The sequence below is a fragment of the Notolepis coatsorum genome, assembly GCF_963971535.1.
Source record: "Notolepis coatsorum genome assembly, chromosome: 1".
NCBI classification, from domain to species: Eukaryota; Metazoa; Chordata; class Actinopteri; order Aulopiformes; family Paralepididae; genus Notolepis; species Notolepis coatsorum.
This window is the reverse complement of record NC_140165.1, coordinates 219,795,413-219,820,278: the sequence shown is the minus strand read 5'-3', so window position 1 is coordinate 219,820,278 and position 24,866 is coordinate 219,795,413. Positions and strand designations below refer to the sequence as shown.

The following is a 24,866-nucleotide window of genomic DNA, read 5'->3' as shown; positions in this document are numbered from 1 at the left end:
TATCGGCCGCCGATATAATATCGGCCGATAATGGCCGTTTTTTTACACATCGGTTATCGGTCCGATATCAAGATTTTTTTTTTCTTTTTACATGTTTTTGGCCTTAAATAGTTTCAAAATATCAGTAATTTCTGAAAATAAGTTACAAAAAGTAAAAAAAAGTATGCGTTTTGGAAAATAGTTCTTTATTTGATTATCATAAAAAAGTGTTTTCCTATACAGAGATATCGACATCGGTAAATATCGGTATCGGCCAGAACAGCAATATTAATATCGGTTATCGGTATCGGCCACAATTTTCACATCGGTGCATCACTACATTAGCATGATAGGTATAAGTATAGTAGCATAGTAGTAAGGTACAACAAAGGACAGTGAGAAGGTTAGTTTTTTATCCGCCCTGCTCAACCGTTGGCGTGTCACCTCGGATTGGCGTGTCACCTCGGAGGTAGAAACTGACCTGCTTCTTAACTCATCTCTCTCTCTCTCTCTCTCTCTCTCTCTTTCTCTCTCTCTCTCACTCTCTCTCTCTCTCTCTCTCTCTCTCTCTCTCTCTCTCTCTCTCTCTCTCTTTCTCTCTCTCTCTCTCTCTCTCTCTCTCTCTCTCTCCTCTCTCTCTCTCTCTCTCTCTCTCTCTCTCTCTCTCTCTCTCCTTCTTAACTCTCTCCCTGCTCGAGGCTTTTCTTTTGGTTAATGGTCTAATGTATATTGAGGGGCATCGTTAGAATGCTTGGTTGGCTTCCATCAGGCTTGATATATGTCATTGTAGGGCTTACTGTACCCCCCCCCCCCCCTCCAGCTTGAATCAAACTCTCCTGTTTGGAGACCTTTTGAAACCCGACAGATTCCACTTTCACTTCCAAGCCCTCTGGTCTAAATAATCCAAAGATTAGCAAACTAATGCTGACTCAGCCCTTGATCAATCTGCCCAGGACTGCTCCTGCAGTGTCACACGGAGGGTAAGGGCAGGTATCTTTTAATAGGGTCACGTTCTTTTATGTTGAGACTCAATAGAATACATGGGCATAATAATAATAATACATCTATTTATATAGCGCTTTTCCAGGTGCTCAAAGACGCTTTACATGGGTAGAAGAGACAAAACTATGGCAAAACAAAAACAGAACAAAAATAATACATGACAAAATAAAATAAAACCGACAGAATTAGAGGTCAAAAGCAAGATTGAAAAGGTGGGTTTTGAGGGCTGATTTAAAAAATGTCAGGGTGCATACAGCACACAGCGGTGTTGGGCATTGGTGTTCGATCAGCTTGGGTAATGTGATAATATAACGTTAGGTTATGGCTATAACCAAGTTCTGTTAGTTAGGGGTGACGCTTGGCATCACACTGCACTCCCTCGCGTACGTGCACGCATACTGAATAAAATTCCACAAAATATACCTTTAATACCAGTATTAGTCTGACCACACCCCTCATCAGCTTACCTTCATAAGCAGGTGTGTGGTCACCTGCTCTCCTCCTACCCAAGCTTTCACCACAAGGTGAGGTCAAGGGCTGCAGCGGCCGTCTGATGCCAAGCGTCACCCCTAACTAACAGAACTTGGTTATAGCCATAACCTAATGTTCTGTTCCGTTAGGGGCTCTGCTTGGCATCACACTGCACAAAGGGAGGCCAAGCGGAGCCGCTGGCTGACAAATACACCCCGCTGACAGCCCCCCACAACCATCAGAACAGGGAGGGCCGAGCCCCCCCGACCCCCCCTAATGGAGGGCATCCCCCCTATTAGGGGCTTCACGGGAGGGCGACGGACCCGACCGTGCGAAGAGGCACTCAAGCAACTCAACGCACAGGGTGAGCAGACCGTGGCTTGACCCCACGACTACACCCACGCACAACCCGCATGCCACCCGGGAACGAACGTAGGAAACAACCTCGTTACTGCCCCCAGAATCACGGGATCAAGGGCAAACCCAACCCCGTGGCAAGGCCGTAGCAGCGGAGCGCGAAGGAAGACCCAGACCCACCAAAAGGACTGGACTCCCTGGAATGGGGGCCCGGAGAAGTCCATGATGCCAGCATCAAGACCCCACCAGGTGGGCACCTAGTGACCCCGCCCCCCACATCGCCAGCGCATTCGGACAAAGGCCCCTCAGCCGAGCGGGCCCTGTCCTCCCCAACAGTACACCGCCTGGAACACAGGCCCTGCAACAGGCAGACAGCATGGTCATAACACACAAGAGTTAACCAACGGAAGCAGGCAGTGCACCGGGAAAAAAGACCAGGCAACAGGCTGTCAACCCAAGCCTGGAAACTGCGGACGAGGCAGGCGCCAGAAAGGACAGCTGAAAACAGCCGCCCCGGCGGAAGGGGCGTATGCTGGCGTTGTCGCATAACCAAGCCTTTAAACAGCATGTCAGAAGTGGGATCCTTAGACCACTCGGCCCCTGACAGCTGCCCACAGAAAAGGCCCATACGATCGGCAGACGTCATGAACGTGCAGGGGCACCCTCAACCGGAGAACCGGGAGTTGACACTGCAGCAACACACCAGAGAACCAACCACCCAGGCATTACCCCATGCAATGGTTGGTCCCATAACCCCTCAGGAAAGAAACCCCAAAACACACCTGCGGCACCGCCGCAGCCCGCATTCCGGTTTCCAACAGGGCTATCCCGGGCCTACGGGTCAACGAGCATCACCCCGGACCGGGCCCGGTGATACGGGGGGCACAGGGTCCCCCGAGGAGGTTAAAACCACCCCAACAGGCCCCTCAGCGCCAAGCGCAAGAGAAGAGCGTAAAAATGGAAGACCAGCCCCAGCACCCCGCACTTGGTATTCCCAGGAGGTCACCCAACCAAGTACCAACCAAGACCAACCCGCACAGCGGCCGAGATCCGACGAGATCGGGCGCGTACAGGTCGGCACGGCCGTAAGCCATTACGACAGTGCAGAATACAACGCACCTAACAAGGGTCCCATAACGCTCAACCCTGTGACACCCGGACCGACCTAGCATTTTTCCCCCTGAAAAAACCCCAAGTCCCTCAGGGTACCAGAACAGCAGATCTGCATCCCCAGCGGACAACGGGTGCAACTGATCTGGACCAGCGCGACCAGAACCAGTCCCGTACCCTAATCACGCCGACCTGCCAACCCCAGGAGAAGGGGCAGATATGCGTGTTGATCCCAACATAAAAAGAAGGCGCCACCCAGACGTGTCGGTATGAACCGCGCCCGGTGGCCCACCCCTAGGGCGTGAGACCCTTCCCCATATGTCCAGACCCATTCCGTCATCATCCCCTGACATGAACGGGAACCCATCGACAACCACACAGGATGTCGGAAGAGGAAAAACCCCCATCCCAATTGCTCCATAAAAACGCTGTTTCACCCAAGCAATCAAGGCGCGCCAGTCAGCCAATGGCCCAAAAAGCACATCCTGAGCTAGCACTATGTGTGCGTTTGGACATACCCACATCAACAATAGGCCGTTTAGACCACCATATTGAATCCCCAAGACGCCCAGGGAAACGACAAGAGGGGCGAGATGCAATCAACTCCATGAATGAATGAATGAAAAAATTTACCCAACAGACTGCAGAAAGGGTACAACCCAGTACGGCAATACACACAATAGGTTAAGGGGAGGCAGACCTGAGAAAGACGTTAGTCTTGTTTCCATCAGGGACCCTCATTTCCAATCCATCAAAGACACATTCAACTCTTTATAAAAATAAAGAAAAGGCATCACCCGTATGACCCAACTGCACAGCTGGGAGTAAAAACCCTGTTTTTCATATGATTTCAATCCAGTCACTCTTTTTAATCAGAGTGTAAGACCAGACCCTCCCAGAAACACCTTCCCACATGAGACTATGGTCAAGAAAAAGATATGTAAACTGTGAGACACGTGACCAATTGACTCAAGTTTGACACATAAACCGGGCGCAGCAGGACTGTGAGCCCTGCGCCCAACCTCAACATCTTTAAGACACCAGCTCATGGAAGGCGTCGCCATAGCAACAACGCTACAACAGGCGGGGAAAACCTACCGGATCCTGTCATGTAACAGGAGTCGGTAGAATACCCCTTCCCCCCCCCCCCCCCCCCCCCCCCCGCCAAGCACTGGCTTGGCCCTGACTGGCTCAGCAGAAGAGATCAAAAATCCCCTAAACCAATCAAGTGGGAAAGGAGGGGTTTATTCGACACCCCCTCCCGAAAACACACCCTTTATCCCTACACACAGAAAAACAACCGTAGCCATCTTGAAAAACCTCCGGTAGAAAGCAAAGCATAGCGAAGCTAATACAATGCCCGCTACCCACAAAATGTGTAAAAGGTTTTACAACAAAACACAAGTCGCCTGTGCGTGAATCCTATACCCGTTGCCTATGTCATACATAGGAAAAAAAACGCTGATCGAGAGTAACCGGCTAGGCCGTGAAATGTGTGCGTACGAGTATTACTGCAACTAAACAACACAGCATTGTGAAAACACATATACTTAGTTAAAGCAATGGAATAACACCAGTTCTAACTGCATGTGGAGCATCAAGCTAAATAGAACCTATTACCGAGTGTACGTTGCAGACCTTGCTTAACCTCGTAACACAACACAACTCACCCCACAACGTAAAAAAGGGCAGATTCATATATACACAACCCCACCATATGATTTGTTTGAAGAAACACACAGTTTGTTCGGCCAAAACACAGTCCCCCTCCATCGGGGAACTTTTTTATTTAATAACTAAATAGTGTCAAGGCACAAAACCATAGAGGGGCCGGGGAGGGTGTAGGAGAGGGGACACAGAGGGGAAAAAGTCACTCTTAACGGCGTCTGCCACCTCGCGCCGCTCGAGTCTTGCCACCCCGGGGAGCCCCGGAGGGACGGTAGGTTACAGTCTGCTGGACACGACGTTCCCTACCGTCTCCTCCGGTCTGGGATGGGCCGGCGGTGGCAGAAGCGCCGTTTCGTCCCCTGGCCCTCTTGGCAGGGCCAGCAGCGGCGGCGGAGGCAGTGGTAGCGGCGACAGAGACAGCTCGACGTCGCGGAAGCCTTCTGCCTCCACCGGCAAGGACGGGAGGCGAAAAATGGGGTTGGAGAATGGACCTCTCCTCTGCCATCTCTCTGCATGTTGAGGTCATCAACCGCAGGGCCTTCCCGAACAGGCCAGCGTCGGAGAGGGCGGCCGTCAGAAGAGGAGCTCTCTTCTTCTCTGGCACACGGGCCTGCTCCAGCCAAAGGTGACGCTGGCCCAGGGTGGCCAGGGCGCGCACTTTCCCCATGGCTATGGCCAGCACCTGGGAAAGGTGCAGGACAGCTCCCGCAGCCTGGGTGATCTGATCGCATTTCACCTCGGTCAGATCCGTGCCGCCCGTCATTATCCCCGATACAAATCTAGCCAGGTGGGCGATGTTAGACGCCGCAGCCAGCGATTGTGTACCAGCGATAAATGACTGGTCACCCCAATAAGCCAATCGCCTAGCCGATTTCCCCTGGAGGACCGGCTTGCATAGTGGTTCCCACACCATATCCGGACAGAGGAGCGCGGCCATCGGACTGTCAAGCCGAGGCACGCCCTCCCCCATACCTTTGACCAACCCCGCTACCCGCGTAACTGGTACGTAGGTAGGAGTTAGTCCCATGATGTTGGTCACCGCCTGACCCCGACGAACATAGGCCCCCATCGATGGGAAAAATGGGTAGACAACGTCCACCCCTCTCACTGGGGGACGCTGCCAGGGATGGCCTATGAGGTCATCAGGGACAGGTGCAGGCAATGGCAGCGGCAGCGGCACACCGTTTGCGGTGGCGGCTACCGCCATGAGCTCGGGAAACAAGGCCCGCAGTTCCCCCTGCGAACCTTCCTCCACCGACCCCGCATCCCTCACATACAGCAGGCTGCGACTGGTCAAGGAGCCACAATCCGATGTGGCCGACAGTAGGGCATCCTGCCGATGAGGCCAAGGTGGTTCCTCGACATCCTCGAACAGGGCGCCCCATGGAGCCATTTCCCCCCCCTCCGGGGTCTCCTGAGGAGGGATACTCTCCTCCACGGGGCCCTCATACAAAAATCCGTCCGCCTCGTCCATGAAGTCCTCAGTCTCCATTGGAAATCCCGAGCCGGACGCATCTTCGCTGGTCTCCAGCAGCTCCCCAAACCCAGGCCGTTCGCGTCTGCACGCCACCATCTTGCGACGCGAGCGAGCAGACGCGAAAAGTTTGCGTCGCAAATCCTCTGGCTCCAAAACAACCCCCCGTTCACCAACGGGCGATTCCCCAGAACCAGAGGAACCAGAGTCGAGATCAGGCCATCGCCGGAGCGACGGCACCGAACCCTCGACTCTTCGGTGAGGAAAACTATCCACCGGCAGTCTCCCGGGCTGGGTCGGCAACCACGAGAGTGGCAACAGCCCAGCACCGAGGCGCACGACGGAGGCGGGAATGGAGAACCGGTGGTGAAGAGTAGGTCTAGCGGGTCTACTCTCCGCGGAATACATTATGACCCAACCTTTTCTTGTACAACAGATGTGAGAGAAGAAAAGATTAAGCACAATGTAAACCAGTCACAACTCTTTTCAACTAACAACACGTCAAGTGGGGTACTACCGAGGCACTTCCTTGTGGTGAAAGCGAGAAGGAGGAGAGCAGGTGACCACACACCTGCTTATGAAGGTAAGCTGATGAGGGGTGTGGTCAGACTAATACTGGTATTAAAGGTATATTTTGTGGAATTTTATTCAGTACGCATGCACGTACGCGAGGGAGTGCAGTGTGATGCCAAGCAGAGCCCCTAACGGAACAGAACTACTGTTTTCAGTTCTGTGTGAGGATCTGTTATCTTGAAAAGTAATGGTTGAAATCCCATGAAATGTGCTGTGCACATTCATGACCCCAAGAGGAAGAACACCATTGCGTTTTGGTGACCCCATTATCCTTCCTCTATAGCGCCACCACCGTTTGTCGTATAGTCACAGAATTTGCTGTGAACATTCATGAACCCAAGAGGGAGATGCCTATTGATTTCGGTGACCAAGTGAACTCTAGTGCCACCATCAGGCAAACCTGAGAACTAGATATCTTGAAAGGTCATGGCATAATTTCCATAAAATTGCTCTGCATTCATGACCCCAGGAGGAAGAAAGCTATTGATTTTGGTGACGCCATTCATAACCATCACTTTCAAATGAGCATATCTTCTGATCTATTAGTCGTACAGTCACATAATTTGCTGTGGAAATGCATGATCCCTAGAGGGGGGCAACCTGTTGGTTTTGGTGACCCTTTGACCTTTCCTCTAGCGCTACTATACACCAATATCGACAGCGCTTGTTTCTGTAATCTGGGTGTTAGTCCTTGGCGGAGGTCTGCTCTCTACTAAGTGTTTTCTTCTAGTTAAGACGTGCAGGAATATCAGTGTTAGAATGTGCTTGCTTAAGGCTTAAACAAATAATATATTTTAAGATGTGTACACAACAGAATGCAACACACAGTCTATGAGGTGACGTAATGTTGACCCAGCACACAAGGTGTCATTTGGTGGATATTTCCAACCAAATACCCTTATAGTCCCATGAAAGCATACAAAACCAAAGATGCATGTAAATTATTCTCCACTATATGCCATCTCTTTAGTGAGAATGGATACTCTTTTGCATAGACACTTTACTGTTGGACACTGTGCAGCAGGGGCGGGGCTAGGGGGTGGCTACTTGGGCTCAAGCCCCGAATGTTTTCTGAAAAGCCCCGAATCTATTTAAAAAATCTTTTTTTTGTTTTTTTTTACAATTAATCATTGTTACATGAAAATATGTTTGCACCAGATTTAGCAGAAGCTAATGTCCATCTGTAGTCTATCCAGCTGCTAACTGTATTTGAGTGAGTTAAGTCTTGGTGTTATGGTAGACTCAGACCTAAGCTTTAAATCACAATCAACAAGTTGACAAAAACATAATTCTTCCACCTTAGAAAGCTAAAGTACGGCCATTTATAAATCAAAAGGATGCTGAAAACCAGATCCATGCCTTTATCTCGAGCCGACTCGACTACTGTAATGCACTCCTTACCGGCCTCCCGAAAAAATACGATGATAACTATTTTATTGCAATGCACTATTGCATTATTTTATTCTATTTGACTAATTCTAATTCTAATACTAATTTACTATTCTATTTTATCGAGTTAACCCTAGATCTTAGATCCTAATATGAAAAACGATGTGATTTAATGTTCTATGTCTTACCTTGACTTTGTCTATTTTTACTGCTATCTATTTTATGCTTTATGTCTGCACTTTATGCATTGCTCTTGATCTGCCAATGTTGTGCTCATTTTATGCCTGTCTTTTTGTACTGCTGTGAAGCACTTTGAGCTGCAATTCGTGTATGAAAGGTGCTATACAAACACAGTGTATTATTATTATTATTATTATTATTATTATTATTATTATTATTATTATTATTATTATTATTATTATTATTATTATTATTATTATTATTATTATTATTATTATTATTATTATTATTATTATTATTATTATTATTATTATTATTATTATTATTATTATTATTATTATTATTATTATTATTATTATTATTATTATTATTATTATTATAAATTATTATAGTTTGCTTCATTAATTAAAGGGTGTGCATTTAAGTGTTCTCTAGTGCCTTTTGTCCGCTTTAAGGTGGGATCTCGGCCTGTCTGTCCGACATCTCAGCCTGGATGACGTCCAACCACCTCAAACTGAACCTAAGCAAAACAGAATTGCTCCACCTGCCGGCCAAATCCTCCCCCCTAACCGACCTTTCAATCACAGTCGAGAATGCAGCTGTGACTGCGTCCCCGACCGCCAAGAACCTTGGTGTTGTCCTCGACGACCAGTTGAACTTCTCTGCTCACATCGCAGCGACGACCAGAACCTGCCGATTCCTCCTGAGCAACGTCAGAAGGATACGCCCCTTCCTGACAAAAGAAGCCACCCAACTCCTCGTCCAATCAACAGTCATCTCCCGCCTCGATTACTGCAATGCACTGCTCGCTGGCCTCCCGGCCACTGCCACTAAGCCTCTTCAACTCATTCAGAACGCAGCGGCCCGCCTGATCTCAAACCTACCGAAGTCGGCCCATGTCACCCCACTTCTTAGGGACCTGCACTGGCTCCCCATTGCTGCACGAATCCGCTTCAAGGCCCTCGACCTAGCATACCGTGCGGCAAAGGGAACCGCTCCCGCCTACCTCCGGTCAATGGTCTCTAACTACACACCCTCAAGACCCCTACGCTCTGCATCTTCTGGCCGCCTCAGACCTACTCCTATCCAAGCTCCGGGAGGGTCATCAAAGAGAAGTCGCCTATTCTCAGTCCTTGCCCCACAATGGTGGAATGAACTACCCACCCCAGTTAGGACAGCCGAATCACGTCCAATCTTTCGCCGTCGACTAAAGACGCACTTCTTCAGCCATTATCTGAATTAAAAAAAAAAAAAAAAAAAAAAAAAAAAATCTAACCCTAACTAACCGTACTGTCATGCACTTGTCCTAATAAACTAACCTACACTGTAGCACTCAACACTTTGATGAACATTGTTGCTCAGCTGATAGAGTTGTGCCCTTCCTGATGGCTTGTCGTACAGAACTTGTAAGTCGCTTTGGATAAAAGCGTCAGCTAAATGACTAAATGTAAATGTAAATGTAAATGGTATAAGTTAAAGGTTGTGGTGTCGAAGTAAAAAAAATCCTATCTGGGCTAAGCCCCGGATCTCCTACAATCCTAAATCCGCCCCTGCTGTGCAGCTCCGCTGGAACCAGTAACGCCGCTAAACAAACAGGCTAGCGCTGGGGAAAACATGTGAGACGGACTGAGCCAACGGACTAACCTTCTGGCAGGTGGTTTTTCCCTCTGGCAGCTCCACAGCCAAACCCAGGTCTGACAGCCTGCACTGGCCTCGGCTGTCCAGTAAGACGTTCTCGGGCTTCATATCCCGGTACACTATGTCCATGGCGTGAAGGTGGAGGATCCCGCTGGCCATCTGGGCGCTGTAGTAGACGACACGCTCCATGCTGATGCCCCTCTCCCCAATGTCGTAGATGTGGAACCTGAGGTCTCCTCCGTTCATGAGGTTCATGACCAGGCACAGGTGGGTCCTGGTGTCATAGGCATAGGCCAGATTGACAACAAACAAGCTGTTAACCTTCTCCAGTATCTGCTTCTCCATAAGGGCCATCTTCTCTCCACCTTTCTTCTTCAGACCCTTCTTGTCTAGTTTCTTACAGGCATACATCTGCCCTGTGTTCTTCACCTGTACTGCACACACCTGGAAGGAGGGAAGAAGGGGTGGAAAATAACTGAGTAGGACCATATCTTTTAGCCAAGTACTGTCCTTAACCCTTTCAAGTGTAGGTTAGAACTGTTAGAACTGATAGGCTTTGATTACTGAATCCTGCATGGTCTCTGGCACACTCTGCACATGGTCTCATGAAAATATATTCACATTTTCATTAATACGTGTATATGTAAATCTAGGTTCATTCATACTCGTATATGTACATCTAGGTTCATTCGTACGTATATATGAGATTGATAGACTGAGACTTATGTTGTTTATACCGGGGTAGACTTAGTATGGAGTACTGTATATTTGCAAAGGAGAGAGTAAGGTATATTTGTACCTGGGTATACTTAGGTTAGAGGTACATACATTTGCACTGTGGCCTTAGAATAGAGTTACAGTATGTTCTGTATATTTATACCAGGGCATAAACTACTACTACTACTACTACTACTACTACTACTACTACTACTACTACTACTACTACTACTACTACTACTACTACTACTACTACTACTACTACTACTACTACTACTACTACTACTACTACTGGTATATTCATACCAGGTTAGACTTAGGATAGAGTTATGTCTGTATATTTATACCAGGGTGGGCTGTACATACTCATATTTATTATTGATAGAGTATATACAGTATGTTTCACTCACTCAGAGATCCCCTGTTGATTTCTATGGCAAGCAGCTCTCAAAACTGTGTTTACTTGAATTATTTTATTATATTTTTATTAGGGATGTCCGATATTATCGGCCGACCGATATTATCGGCCGATATCGGCAGTAAAATGTGATATCGGAAAATATCGGTATCGGTTTAAAAAAACAATAACAATATTTGTTATATATCCAGTGAAATTATTAGTTACCTGAAATTATTCAGTTTTTTGGGGGGGGGGGAAACCCTGCATATATCGGTATCGGTTGATATCGGTTGATATCGGTATCGGAAATTAAGAGTTGGACAATATCGGAATATCGGTATCGGTAAAAAAGCCAATATCGAGCATCCCTAATTTTTATGCTTGTTATCTTATATTTATTCTCACCTATACCTCTCCTGTCCTTCATTCTCTTTGCTGTTGCTGCTTTGACACCTGCATTTTGATGATGGTCACAGTGGTTTCTTGCTATTGAAATCTATAGAGACTTGGAATTCGAAAAAAAGATTATAATCCTAAAACAGAGTTTTAAAATATGATAACCGACCCCCAACAGTTTTCACCTGAAAGGGTTAAGAGGATAATCTGGGTTTCTATTAATTAGGGAGCCAGAGAGAATTCTATAGATCACTAAATGTTTTGAGGGTTATCATCAGTAATGACTTCATGATGATTATGTCACATGAAGTGTACCACGCTATAAACAAGCTGTCTGATAACAAAGTGCTCTAGATATTTAGATATATTACTGCTGAACACCTTAAATATGCCAGTCTGAGGATCGCTCCTCTCCTTGCTCCTTTGTTTTACTGGCTTTATGATTCATGGCACAATGTTGTCTGTTCTGTTACCTACCCATCCACTACATGTATCCATAACATCTGCATCTTGTGTCTGTACATTTTGTACATATTTTATTAATAAATGTTGTATTTTACTTTTTTATTATATTTTGAGCAATATACTGTTGGCTGATAATAATATGTGTAATACATGTTTATGTAAATACCATGTGCTGCTGAGACCAAGGACCACAATGGAAATAAGTCTGTGACTTTTTTGTGCTATCCTTGATCATTTTAGGATGCATGACTTGTTAACATGTATATAATAATAATTGTCAACTAAACTAAACTAAATAACACCTGCATCTAGTTATTAGTACTAGATTAATATGATAAATTGTGTATTTTACTCTGTGAGTAAATATATATATATATATATTTGTTTATCCCTTTCGAGTTGTGCCATCAATTACACATAGATAACTTTGCTAATTTTGCAACATTAGCCAACATTAGCTTTTGATTCTATAACACATGTTAAACACTATAACATTTAACACTTTTAAATTGACAAACATGTGTAATTCATGACACAATTCATTAACGAGATGTTCCCGACAACAGGATCTCACTGTTCACTGCCATCCATACTTTCTTCTGAAATAGGGTCCCATATGCTTTTCCCTTATAGATATACGGTATATGGTAGCCATTTTGTGCTGAATTATCATTTTCATAGGCTTCCAGTGTTCCTAAAAATGTACCTTGAACACCTTGTGGACACTCAAGACTACACACATGTGATGGAAATGTCATGCTGACCAGTGGGTCAAGATTGTTGACCTTTATGGTTTCCTAAAAGAGTAAGTAGTGTACTTCCTACCAGTAACTACATAAAATAGACATGTTCTGATATTGTTTCATTATAGCATGAATCTAGTGAAACTTACTGCTCCAAAACCTCCCTTTCCCAAGTTCCTGAACTCGTAGAAGTATTTTTCACTGATCTTCTGCTTCTCATACTCCTTCCACTGCAGGAACCTGTCATAGAAGCGACTGTACTGGTACTCAGAGAAGGGCCTTCCTCTCAGAAAATCCCTGGTTTCTTCCTTCACTTTTCCCATCGCCTCCTCAAAATCCTCATCGGACACAGTCTCACATCTGTCAGTCGCTTCCTTTGTAAGATAGGAGAGAAAACCGCTGGAGTCTTCCTTACAGAACTGGTTGAGGATCCTCTGCCTGGCCTTTTCCTTAGCCCCAGCCTCTGCCAGGCCGTAGTCACTCAGCTCCTCCAGGAATTCTGCAGCCGCCACATACTGGGAGTTAGAGGCCAGGAGAAACGCCCGGAACAGCCTCCTCCCGATAGGCTGCAGCTCGCAGAACGTCTCGTACCCTTTCCCCGCGGCTGGCCTGGTCCCGCCACAATGCCCTGACCTGGGCAGCGCCAGGCTGAGTCTTCGTATCTTCATCTCCTTGTTGTCCTCTCCCACCTGAGCCTTCAGATAGGCTGTGTTGGCCACCAGGTCATCCAGTCCCCCATCACACATGTCGGGCCTCGTGACCTGAGCTGTCCATAGGGGCCACGACGGAGCAGGACGCTGGCCTGGGCCTGTGAGGCTGAATCACCAGCGTCCACTCCTCTCCAGGTCTCCGGGGCACCTGAGCCACTACGCTTCTCGACACCCTCTGCCCTAGGCTAAGTGTCTGTGTGCTTATTCACATACGGTACTCGAGCAAAGCAACTTATGTGGTTGAGCTTAAGAAGCTTTACGGTTGTGTCTATATATAGTGTAAACCTGGACTGCAGGCATGACAGTGAGGCGGCAGTTCCTGGCCTCAGCACCTCATAGTTGATTACAGTTAGTCAGGAGAAATGTCCAGTGCGAGAGATTAAGCAGTCAACAAACTGCACACTATAGGCCTCTTAGACCTTAGTAAGAGTGAATATTATTTTTTAAAGGAGAGTGGGGATTAAGAGGGAGACAGATTAACGCAGAAACAGGAGAGAGTTCCCTAACAAAAGACTGAAAAGAGTATCGTTTTCTGGTCACTACCATCATGCCACTACCACTACCATGGTACCAATACCACTACCATCAAATTGGATAATACCAGTGATACATGACTTTTACCATAGCTGTACCATGGTGAATTACAATTGCCGGTACCATGGTAAAACTGAAAATACCATCACACAGGCCCCAGTGGGCCAGCGGGGGTACCTGTTGCTCCAGACATGTGGGCTCCAACTGCATGCTAAACACCATATCTGGGCACAGTACTTTAATAATCTAACCCTGAATCTGATTAGGAAAACATTCGTATTAATAGCACAGCCTAGTAGTTGCAGGGGGGGAGGCTGCATACATTTACACTCAAAATATGGCTCAAGGGCACTTCTGTGATAGTAGTCAAGAATGCCCCCCCGCCTCCCAGCCATTCCAGAGATCTGAATTAGCAAACATTCTGTCACAAGCCGGCATCTCTTAATTCATACACAAAATACATCTTTTATATTTGTACCCCCATAAAAATTTTCCACAATCTTGTTTTACTTACAAAAATGCAGGCAGCACCACCTACTATTATTATTATTATTATTATCATTATTATTATTATTATTATTATTATTATTATTATTATTATTATTATTATTATTATTATTATTATTATTATTATTATTATTATTATTATTATTATTATTATTATTATTATTATTATTATTATTATTATTATTATTATTATTATTATTATTATTATTATTATTATTATTAATTATTATTATGGCTATGTTCAGACTGCAGATTAAAGTGGCCCAAATCAGATGTCTTTCCTGTCATAATCACAGCAAGAGCCTTCTTCACTCCTCCTCATCCTCTCCCACATTCACCACGGAAGCCTCACACCTTCTTCACTCCTCCTCATCCTCTCCCACATTCACAACGGAAGCCTCACACCCATATATGGGCAGCACCCCTTCCCCGGGTTTACACGCTGCCAAGCTCATCATCAATCAACCCGGCTGTACCTCATCCCCTGATCAGCAAGACGGTACATCTACCTGGACCCCCTGCAATTTGCATATCGCCCCAACAGGTCCACGGAGGATGCCATAGCCCATGTGCTGCACACAGCAGCATCACACCTGGACAAGAGGCAGGGGAACTATGTGAGAATGCTGTTCATCGACTACAGCTCAGCATTCAATACCATAGTCCCCTCCAAACTCATAGCCAAGCTCAGGGACCTGGGCTTGAACTATGACCTCTGCCAGTGGGTCTTGGACTTCCTGACGGGCAGACCCCAGGTGGTAAGAGCAGGCAACTGCACCTCCTCATCCATCACGATCAACATAGGGGCCCCCCAGGGCTGTGTTCTGAGCCCCCTCCTCTACTCCCTGTACACACATGACTGCGTGGCACAGCGGAACAACAACACAATCATCAAATTTGCTGATGACACAGTAGTGGTGGGCCTGATCTCTGCCAACGACGAGAGGGCCTACCTGGAAGAGGTAGAGAATCTGTCACAGTGGTGTCAGGAGAACTGCCTCTCCCTGAACGTCAGCAAAACAAAAGAGATGATTGTGGACTTCAGGAGGTCGGGGGTCAAGGACTACAGCCCCCTCAGCATCGACGGGGCACCGGTTGAGAGAGTGAACAGTTTCAAGTACCTCGGAGCCCACATATCCGAGGACTTGACATGGACCACACACATTGACAGTGTTGTGAAGAAGGCACGACAACGCCTCTACTTCCTCAGGCGCCTAAGGAAGTTCCAAGTCAGTCAGAAGATCCTTAGGAACTTCTACTCATGTACAATAGAGAGCATCCTGACTGGCAACATCACCTCCTGGTTTGGGAATAGCACTGCACAAGACCGTAGCAGACTACAAAGAGTGACACGTTCAGCCGAACGCACAATTGGAGGGGGGCTTCCCACCCTCCAGAACATTTACAACAAGCGGTGCAGGGGGAAGGCGAAGAGAATCATCAAGGACTCCAGCCACCCGAACAACTGCCTCTTTGAACTGCTGCGGTCAGGCAAGCGATACCGGAGTCTTAAGGCGAGCACAGAAAGACTCAGAAGAAGCTTCTATCCCCAGGCCATCAGGCTGCTCAACGAACAACAAACACTATGCAACAACCATCAATTGCACATAGCACACACACCCACACGCACACACTCACTTAAACAAACAACACACTGCAGCACCCACTCTGCACACTTTAGATCACACAAACACACTTTATATTTATTGATAAAGGATTTGCACTACAACTCGTACACCTACTGTAAATTGTACCTAAATTGTACCTCATCCCATTTCTGCTTTGCACTATATAGTATTGTATATTAGTACACTGCATAGTATATTGTTATATGGTAACTCAGTTACGTCTATTATGCATCGAACATTGTACATATGTCTATACTGAACACTGTGACCTCATTTTTTATTTCTAATTTACATGCTATACTATGTTATTTTATTTCATACTTATCTTGTCTTGCACAGTCTCTGGAGCGTAACAGTAAGAAGCATTTTGTATAAAAGTATTCTGTACTTCTGTATGACAACTATTAAAGAAACTTGAACTTGGAGATCCTGACCAGACCTCGTCGTAGTGTTAAACTAGCTACCTAGGTACGACTCAACCTGACGACTCAACCTAAAGCCTTGCTAACCTGCTCGTGTTATTATTCCTTGCTCTAACCTTGTTTCTCTGTGTGCCCAGGACCTCCGCTCCAGTGCACCCCCCTGCCTGGACATCTTGTGCTGCACAAGAAGTCTCCTGCTCTCTCTCTTCCATGACACAGACCTGTGTCTTCTGCCCACAGCTGCACTGGGAGTGCACCTGTCCTCACCCCCCAAGAGAACATTCCCAATACCTGTCTGTTGCACATTTCTGGATGTAATACCTGTCTGCTTGGGGAAATACAATTAAACACCCTAAAACGCTCCATTCTCTCTTCTCCTGTGTTCAGCTATTGGGCTCTGCCTAAACCCATTCTCACATTTGCTCATATATGACTCAGTTTACACAACAGTGTGAACAGCACACAACACATCTGATCTTTTCTGTTCTGATTTGGGCCACTTGCATAATGCGGTCCTGAATCAGATACAGCTCTGAACAGTCAGACTTTCACGTGATTTTACGTCACTCTAGATTGACATTTGTCTAAAAATAATTTACGTCCATCTTCTTTATTTATTCGTTTGCGCATGCATGCGGGACAGTTCAGGAGTGTGAACAGACAGAATTGTCAGAATTGAGCACTAAGGCACTATGGCTTGCAGTGTGAATGTAGCCTAAGATATTTCTCTCGCCTTAATAGACTAGATGTGACCCAGTCTGGTGATGATGCCTACAAGTCGCCAGGGTGAAATGACAGACAGACACAATACAAAATTTTTTTTGTTTTTTTTTTTTTTTTTTATATAAATACAGTTCGAGAGTTGAAGAACATATTTAGTATAACAGCGAACAGATATAATAACTCTAATTGTGAGAATTCTGTGTTTAAAAAAGGCTGGTTTGAAACAGTTTGTCCTCTCTCCACAGAGGAGAGGTGGGGGCTGGGTACATTTTAGCATCTGAATAGAGCTGCGCGTTGGGATTCAGATTCACTGAGCCAGGTAAAGGCATTCACACAGAGAGTCATTAGCGTTAACAATGGACGCATTCAGGTGAGGGTAGTTGTCCACCCCCCCCCCCCCCCCCCCCCAAACTAGCTGAAATGTGAACATCTTTAAGAGGCATTTTCTCCCCTTGAGTAATCTAGACAACAGACTGCTTTACAAGATTTAAATGAATATATGATATTCAAAACATTCTCAGATTTCAAAGTATGACACATCATTTGAAAGCTTACATTCTGTACTTTCACAATCTGGAAAAATCTGGAAAATGAAAATATAGACATGTGGGCTAAAGCACTGGTCGCGGTCATTTATTTCTCTTCAGGGATTTGACCAAAAGGAGCATTGAAAGTAGAATTTTCTAAGCTTAAAGGGGAACTCCACTTTTTTTGGAAATTAGCTTATTTAACATCTTCCCTGGAGTTAGACAAGAAGATGCATACCTTTTTTGTCTCTGTGCGTGCATTTTAGCTTTGGGAATAGACGCTCCGTTAGCATAGCTTAGCTTCATCACTGGAAGTGAGGCAGGACAGTAGCCTTACAGTGCCTTACAGTGTATTGCAAGGTCTGACATTGACCAAACTTGATATGCATGACCTTGGTGGGCTCTAGGTCAACTCCTGAAAAGGGGGTCAATGTCAGACCTTGCAATCAAAAGTTAGGGGCGCACTGAAATTATGGCAAGGGTTATTAGCCCCCTAACTTTTGATTGCAAAGTCTGACATTGACCCCCTTTTCAGGAGTTGACCTAGAGCCCACCAAGGTCATGCATATCAAGTTTGGTCAATGTCAGACCTTGCAATACACTGTAAGGCACTGTAAGGTTACTGTCCTGCCTCACTTCCAGTGATGAAGCTAAGCTATGCTAACGGAGCGTCTATTCCCAAAGCTAAAATGCACGCACAGAGACAAAAAAGGTATGCATCTTCTTGTCTAACTCCAGGGAAGATGTTAAATAAGCTAATTTCCAAAAAAAGTGGAGTTCCCCTTTAATCCATGTGTGGCCGTCTGGGTTTTATTAGATTCATTTTATTGGGAGATCTCTACAGAATGCTGTATTTGCTGAGCGGGCTGCTGCTGTGGGTTAGACACATCAGTCATTCACTCACTCTATGGAGGTGTTGTGGGACGCATGTGCAGGTCGTGTAGGTGCTTCTAAGCAATGCCTTTCTCTGCATCTCCATAAATCATCACCTCGAATGGCATTATCCCTCACTTTCAATTAAAGAACTGCTCTGAAGAACGAAGAACCAAAGCGGTCTCAGGCATCTCAGTTGACATGACGGGTTAAACTCAGGCCATCAATAATATGTTTGTCACGGAAACCCCCCATTCAATTAGAAGTCCTCTATCGCAGAGTTGTTTACACCTGCAGCTGCCACCCAGTCGTTAACTGACATGTACATTGTCTGTTCTGCTTCATGTCTTACATACCTTGTAATTTTATTTGGTTGTTTGTTTGGTGTGTGTTTTAATTATTTCCCTTGCATATGTGATATATGTATCGTCTGTGTCCACTAGTCTTATCTGGATTGTTCTTTTAGTTTATTTATTAATTTATATCATTTTTCAATTTCATTTTATTTATTTGTGTCCCCTTGAGGCCCTTTTGTCTTCTCTACAGGCCGTCTTGGTAAATAACAATTTGTTCTTAATTGACCTTCCTGGTTAAATAAAGGTTAAAAGGTGGTGGAGGTTTCTGACACGTGAGCTTTTTTGGTGCATTAGGTTCAGCCACAAAGCTTCATGAGGTCAGCCAGCCTACACAGGCAGGGTCAGAGGGCAAAGGGTAGGCCACAAAGCCTAAACTATAAGCTGCTATTCGTTCAGGAATGAGAGAACGAAGAAAAAGAAATTATTCATGTATTTTTACAATACTAAGGCACAACATTTGTATAAAGGCATATTTTGTACCTCTAAAAGATGTACAACATAATATAAAGAGTTTTTTATCTCACGGTGTTCCATTAACGATACCAATTGCACACCACAGATACCACACATTTTTCTATGAAAGAGAGACATCGAGAGGTTTTGTATCAGATTTTTATCATCAATTACTAACGGCTTCGTATGAAACCCTCCACCTAGACTCTGTTTGGAGGAGGGATATACCAGACCTAGAAAAAGATTTTGATTGGCAAGAAGCCTGGGCAAATGTTCGACTTGCATCAAGCAACCCGGACCATCAACAAATCAATCTTAACTATATTCATAGGACATACTTGACTCCTATAAGACTGAACAGAATGGGTCTTAAACAAGACTCCAAATGCTCCTTATGTACAAATGGGGACGAGGGGACATTTATGCACATGTATTGGGACTGCCCACCAGTTAAGATATTCTGGGAAGAAGTGACCCAGCAATTATCAAATCTCTTAATTTTGAATATACCTGTACACCCCTCTATATTACTGCTGAATGATGTTTTTGAATATGCAGTACCTATACAACAAAAGAGATTGGTTTTATCTGGTATTACAGTGGCTAAAAAACTGATAGCATCACGATGGTTTCAACCGGAAAAAATGTGCCGAAAGGTCTGGATTCTTACATATCTCGATGTGATTTATCTAGAAATATCTACAGCAAGAATTTTGGGTCTCAATGAATCCAAATTGACAATGTGGTTAGAAGTGGTGGAGAGAATAAAAGCTAGCATTTAATGGTAATGTCTGGTTAGGAGCGAGGGATAATGGACGGATTATGCATGGGGGGGTGCGAGCAAGAGCATATGTGTGTAGGGGAATAGATAGCAGGTATTAGGGGTATATCTTGTATAAGACATTTATCCAAACGATGAGTTAACGGATGTACACTGTTTTACAATGCTTGTATATCTAATCGTGTGTTGTCATGTTTGTTTATGTGTTTGTTTAAAAAATAATTAAAAAAAAAATACAAAAAAAAAAGTTTTTTATCTTTAGTTTTTACTAAAACATTTAGATTAGATTAGATTTAATGTATTGTCATTATACACAGTACAGTACAATGAAAAGAGTTTGGCATCAAACCAGAGTGCAAATGTAACAAAGTGCAATAGTAATATACAATGTACAGGTGATTAAACTGGGTATGTTGAGTTGTAGTATTAATGTGTACAGTGATACAGGTATAAAGACACTATGGTAGTAAGTCATACTGGCCAGCAGTGTAACTAGGTAAGGGCTATGTACATATATATTATCTAAAGATTATATGCAGGTATTTACAGACAGGTGTGGATATATATATATATATACAGAGCATTATTGTACATGCCATCATACAGTTATGTTATATGCAGGTGTATTTAAGTAGGTATATAGAAGGATAAGGATTGTATGCAGGTATATTCAGACAGATAATGTATGTATATGCTGTACATTTAAATATATACGGTATATACAGCACTATTGTACATGCTATCATACAGAATTATATGGGTAGACTAAAGTACGAGGTAGGTAGTTATGATTACATTGTAGGGCAGTTGTAGAGTGAAAGCAGTAGATGTATATCCATGGCCAAATCTCTTGTGGATGTGATCTGTCCATAGATCTCACCACCAAAGTGACGGCATATACACTACACAACTGAACCGGTATGCTGTTTGTATGAGAAACTGCTATACTTCTTGAATTTACTAGTCTCACACGCCAGCTGTTTGCCAACATACAGTAGTACACTATATGCCAAACGGAATTCACAAATGTTGTCAGTTTCTTACCATCCTCTAGTGGTCAAGTAGAAATAGCACCATTCAATGATCAACAGATGCATTTGAGTTGTATTTATATTGTTTACCATAATTTAGTTTAGTTTCTCAGTAGAGAAACATACTGAGGACTTGTAGCACCTCCTATAGAAAAAACGATTGGGAATTACAGATTCAGTAAATTGAAAAATAAATGCAAACAATACCCTGCTCTTCTTTTAAAATGATTAATCAATAGAATGGAACAACTTGACACAATTCTAGGTCGTCCTCGGACGGGCCCTCCATCGGTGCTTCGAGTCATCCCGATTCTCCATGCATCTGGCTAGCTCGCCGGTGCATTCTGTTCCTGCATTTCTCCTGAGTACGTCCACGTAGGTTAATGTGGGACGTCCTCGTGATCGATGCCCGTGTGTTGGTTCCCACAGCACAAGTTTGCTGGTTGGCAGCTCATGGCACAATTCAGAAGGTACATAAATGAACAAAATGTGCATATTGTATATATATATATATACACTATTCTTTATTGTTATTATAAAGACCAAGATATCTATTCCAAGACATTTTGGACACCACCACAAACAACAATACAACATAAAAAACACAGAATCAAGCACTGCAACTAGGCTCAGTCTTCTCTTCAAAACTCTTCCACCTTCGTTCATCCACATTCGGCTCCACCAGTAGATGTCTACCCGGTCTTCATCATCTGAATATTGTCCACTGTACTTCTTTAGTGTCAGATGACTTGACAACAGCATGCACTATGTAGGAAGAGAACTGTAGATTTCAATGACTTGCGTACAGGATTGCAGCAATCAGTGTCTGATCTGCCATCACAAACAAGACAGAGGGGGGAGATGGGATCTTTGTAGTAGTGCTCATTTGCCAATTCTCTGAACGACCCAGTCCTGCTGGCAAAGGGGACAGCGATTGTTTTGTTTCACCCAAAGTGACATGCAGCAGTTATGGAAGGAGTGGTTGCACTCTCCCCACACCACTTTGAGAGAGAAAGATAGAGGAGGGATGGGGAGAGTGGGAGAGAGAGAGAGGTGTTAACATTTACATGAACCGTCAGAGCAAATTGAATAGTTACAGTAATTCAGCATGCACACACACACACCACACTTATACCGTTTAAATTCTGAACACTGTTGCCTATACTCAACCTATACCGTATGAACTCGGATGCCTATACTCAATCCATACTTGTCTACTGCCTACAACTGTCTTACACTGTACTCATAACTACCTACCTCAATCTATAGTCTATCCATATACTGTAACACTGTAGGATAGCAATGTACAATAGTATCTATATCTGATATATATATATACCAATACTGTACACTGTATACCATCTATATGTCATACCTACTATTATTAATACCACTGGCTAGTATTGTGTATTTATTACCAGTGTATTCATACAAGTACCACTGTATAATACTGTACATTAGCTAGCCTTAGCATATAGTCCGTAGCTTCGTCATATATACTCACATGTTCACATGTTATTCACTGTATATTGCTATGCACTTTACTGTTACTTTGCACTGTGGGTAGGTGCCAACTTAATTTCATTGTACTGTACTTGTGCTGTTCATTTAGTGTTAAAACACAGACGGGCCTTTTTTGTGTGTGTTAGCCTACAAAACGTAGCTAAACTGGCTAACTCATACCGTGACCGCCTCTATGTACAGAACCAAGATACTTGCTTTACTGCTAGTGGTAATGAGTTAACACACTGTGGTTCTCGACGTGGGGTTCAAGGGGTTTGTTCCGGTGGGCCCCCATACAAAACGGGGGATATTTTAATTTCACTATCAACTTACTTCATTGACTAGAAGTTAGCCCAATGAGAGAATGTTTGAACTACCATTCTGATCATAGCTAGCCTAATAAGCCTATACACTCATCACGGTTGCCTCCCTGCCTGGCTAGAGAGTTACTGTATGGAATGAATAACGTTACATCTTGGATGGGGATAAGAGCTTATCAATATGGGGGTCCGTAGCCTGATGTATGGATTTTGGGGTCCTTGACAGCAAAGGGGTTGTGAACCATTGAGTTAATATACTTAAACCAACGACCTGTATTTGCAAATCTGGTATGTCATAAATTTATAGATGTAGCAGTACTGTCTATCTGTATGTCATGTATGTCATATATGTCCTGATGAATTGAAAATGGAGGACCCTGATGTAAACAAGACGAAAGTCTCTCTGGTCTGCATATTGAACCCATTCTGCAATCTGTTAATAAAGTTTTCAATCAATCAATCACCAGTTTTGCTTAGCTAACTTAGCTAACGTTAGGAAACCCATACAACCACGAACAGTGTCTTACCAACACAGTCTTCTTGTTTGTTTTCAGCCTGGCATCGGAGGCACGCATCTGTAATGTGAATCAACGAGTAACGTTAAATAAAATCACAAGATAATCATTGATAATATATCTCAGTTCACGAGACACAAGCTAACTCGGTTGCCAGGCTAACGTTAGCCAGCTCACCGGTCATCAGGACGTACCCATCACTTGCACCCTGCAAATGGCACATGTGTCACATTCAACGTCCCAGCTCCACATGGCCACGGCGTTCCACTTCTTGAGAGAAAACATCTTGTCGCCGCTTTGTTTAGACCCCGAAGACGTGTTGTGAGAGTGAACTAAACTCGGTTCGTCACCCTCGTCCATCTCTGCTGCAGGATAAATTAGCTAGCTAAACAAAATGGACGAAGCTATATCATGCGACGAGATGCTAGTTGTTTTGGGTACTTGTGCTTATCTTTCGGAGCGACACTGGGGGGCGCTGTTTTCTGGGATTTGAGGGTGCTACACATATATAGAGAGAGAGAGAGAGAGAGAGAGAGAGAGAGAGAGAGAGAGAGAGAGAGAGAGAGAGAGAGAGAGAGAGAGAGAGAGAGAGAGAGAGAGAGAGAGAGAGAGAGAGAGAGAGAGAGAGAGAGAGAGAGAGAGAGAGAGAGAGAGAGAGAGAGAGAGAGAGAGAGAGAGAGAGAGAGACCTGTACTAGGGTGAAAGAAACAATCCCCACTACCAAAATGAAAGTTTACCCAAATCAAAAACCCTGGGTAGACAAATCCGTCCGTGAAGCTCTGAGAGAGCGCACCAAAGCATACAATGACGGCCTAGTGGCAGGCAACATGAATGACCACAAGGTGGCGCAACACAACGTAAGGAGGACAGTGTCAGAGGCCAAACGGCGCTACAGGGATAAAATTGAACTCCAGTTTGAACAAGCTGACTCTAGAGCTATGTGGCAGGGGCTCAAAACGATGACAGACTACAAAGGCGCCTCCCTCAAACTGAACAGTGACATCTCCTTAGCAAACGACCTCAATACCTTCTATGCGAGGTTTGATGCTGGTAATAACAACACCAGCTCACAAGCCTCGGCAATGGGGGGGGGGGGGTCGGCTGCTGATGGAGGCGCAGTGTTCAGGGTAACAGAGCATGAGGTGAGGCGGACCTTTAAAAAAGTGAATATCAGGAAGGCAGCAGGTCCGGACGGCATCCCCGGCCGCGTCCTAAAAGTCTGTGCCGACCAACTGGCCCCAGTATTCACTGACATATTTAACCTGTCCTTAGAACAGGCTGTCATCCCCACCTGCCTGAAGAAGTCCACTATTATCCCTGTACCCAAAAAATCCAAGCCTGCTTGCCTCAACGACTACCGCCCTGTAGCTCTCACCTCCATAGCCATGAAGTGCTTTGAGAAGCTAGTAAAGGGCTACATC

At 44.8% G+C, this 24,866-nt stretch overlaps 2 protein-coding genes across 2 annotated transcripts in view; both read right to left on the bottom strand.

The window, feature by feature from the left end:
- Nucleotides 1–13,308, bottom strand: part of grk7b (G protein-coupled receptor kinase 7b) — a gene marked incomplete at both ends in the record, with an annotated part of 65,102 nt that extends 51,794 nt beyond the window's left edge. The window contains 2 exons of the mRNA XM_084308928.1: nt 9,848–10,285; nt 12,712–13,308. Coding sequence (XP_084165054.1) covers nt 9,848–10,285; nt 12,712–13,308 — 1,035 coding nt within the window. The remainder of the gene's footprint in view (nt 1–9,847; nt 10,286–12,711) is intronic.
- An 8,310-nt stretch (nt 13,309–21,618) lies between these two features.
- rnf7 (ring finger protein 7) lies at nt 21,619–23,832 on the bottom strand. Its single transcript, XM_084325987.1, has 3 exons — nt 23,640–23,832; nt 23,458–23,505; nt 21,619–22,108 (listed from the first exon to the last, which is right to left on the bottom strand). The coding sequence occupies exons 1-3, from the start codon at nt 23,803–23,805 to the stop codon at nt 21,990–21,992; spliced, it is 333 nt and encodes a 110-aa protein (XP_084182113.1). The 5' UTR covers nt 23,806–23,832; the 3' UTR covers nt 21,619–21,989.
- Between the last annotated feature and the right edge of the window lie 1,034 nt (nt 23,833–24,866).

Excerpts from the sequence above, each read along its gene's own strand:
- rnf7 (XM_084325987.1), bottom strand. The coding sequence starts at position 23,805 with ATGGACGAGGGTGACGAACCGAGTTTAGTTCACTCTCACAACACGTCT. Across the intron at positions 23,506-23,639 it reads TTGCAGGGTGCAAGTGATGG|ATGCGTGCCTCCGATGCCAG; the intron begins GTACGTCCTGAT and ends TTCACATTACAG. Across the intron at positions 22,109-23,457 it reads CAAACAAGAAGACTGTGTTG|TGGTGTGGGGAGAGTGCAAC; the intron begins GTAAGACACTGT and ends TCTCTCTCAAAG.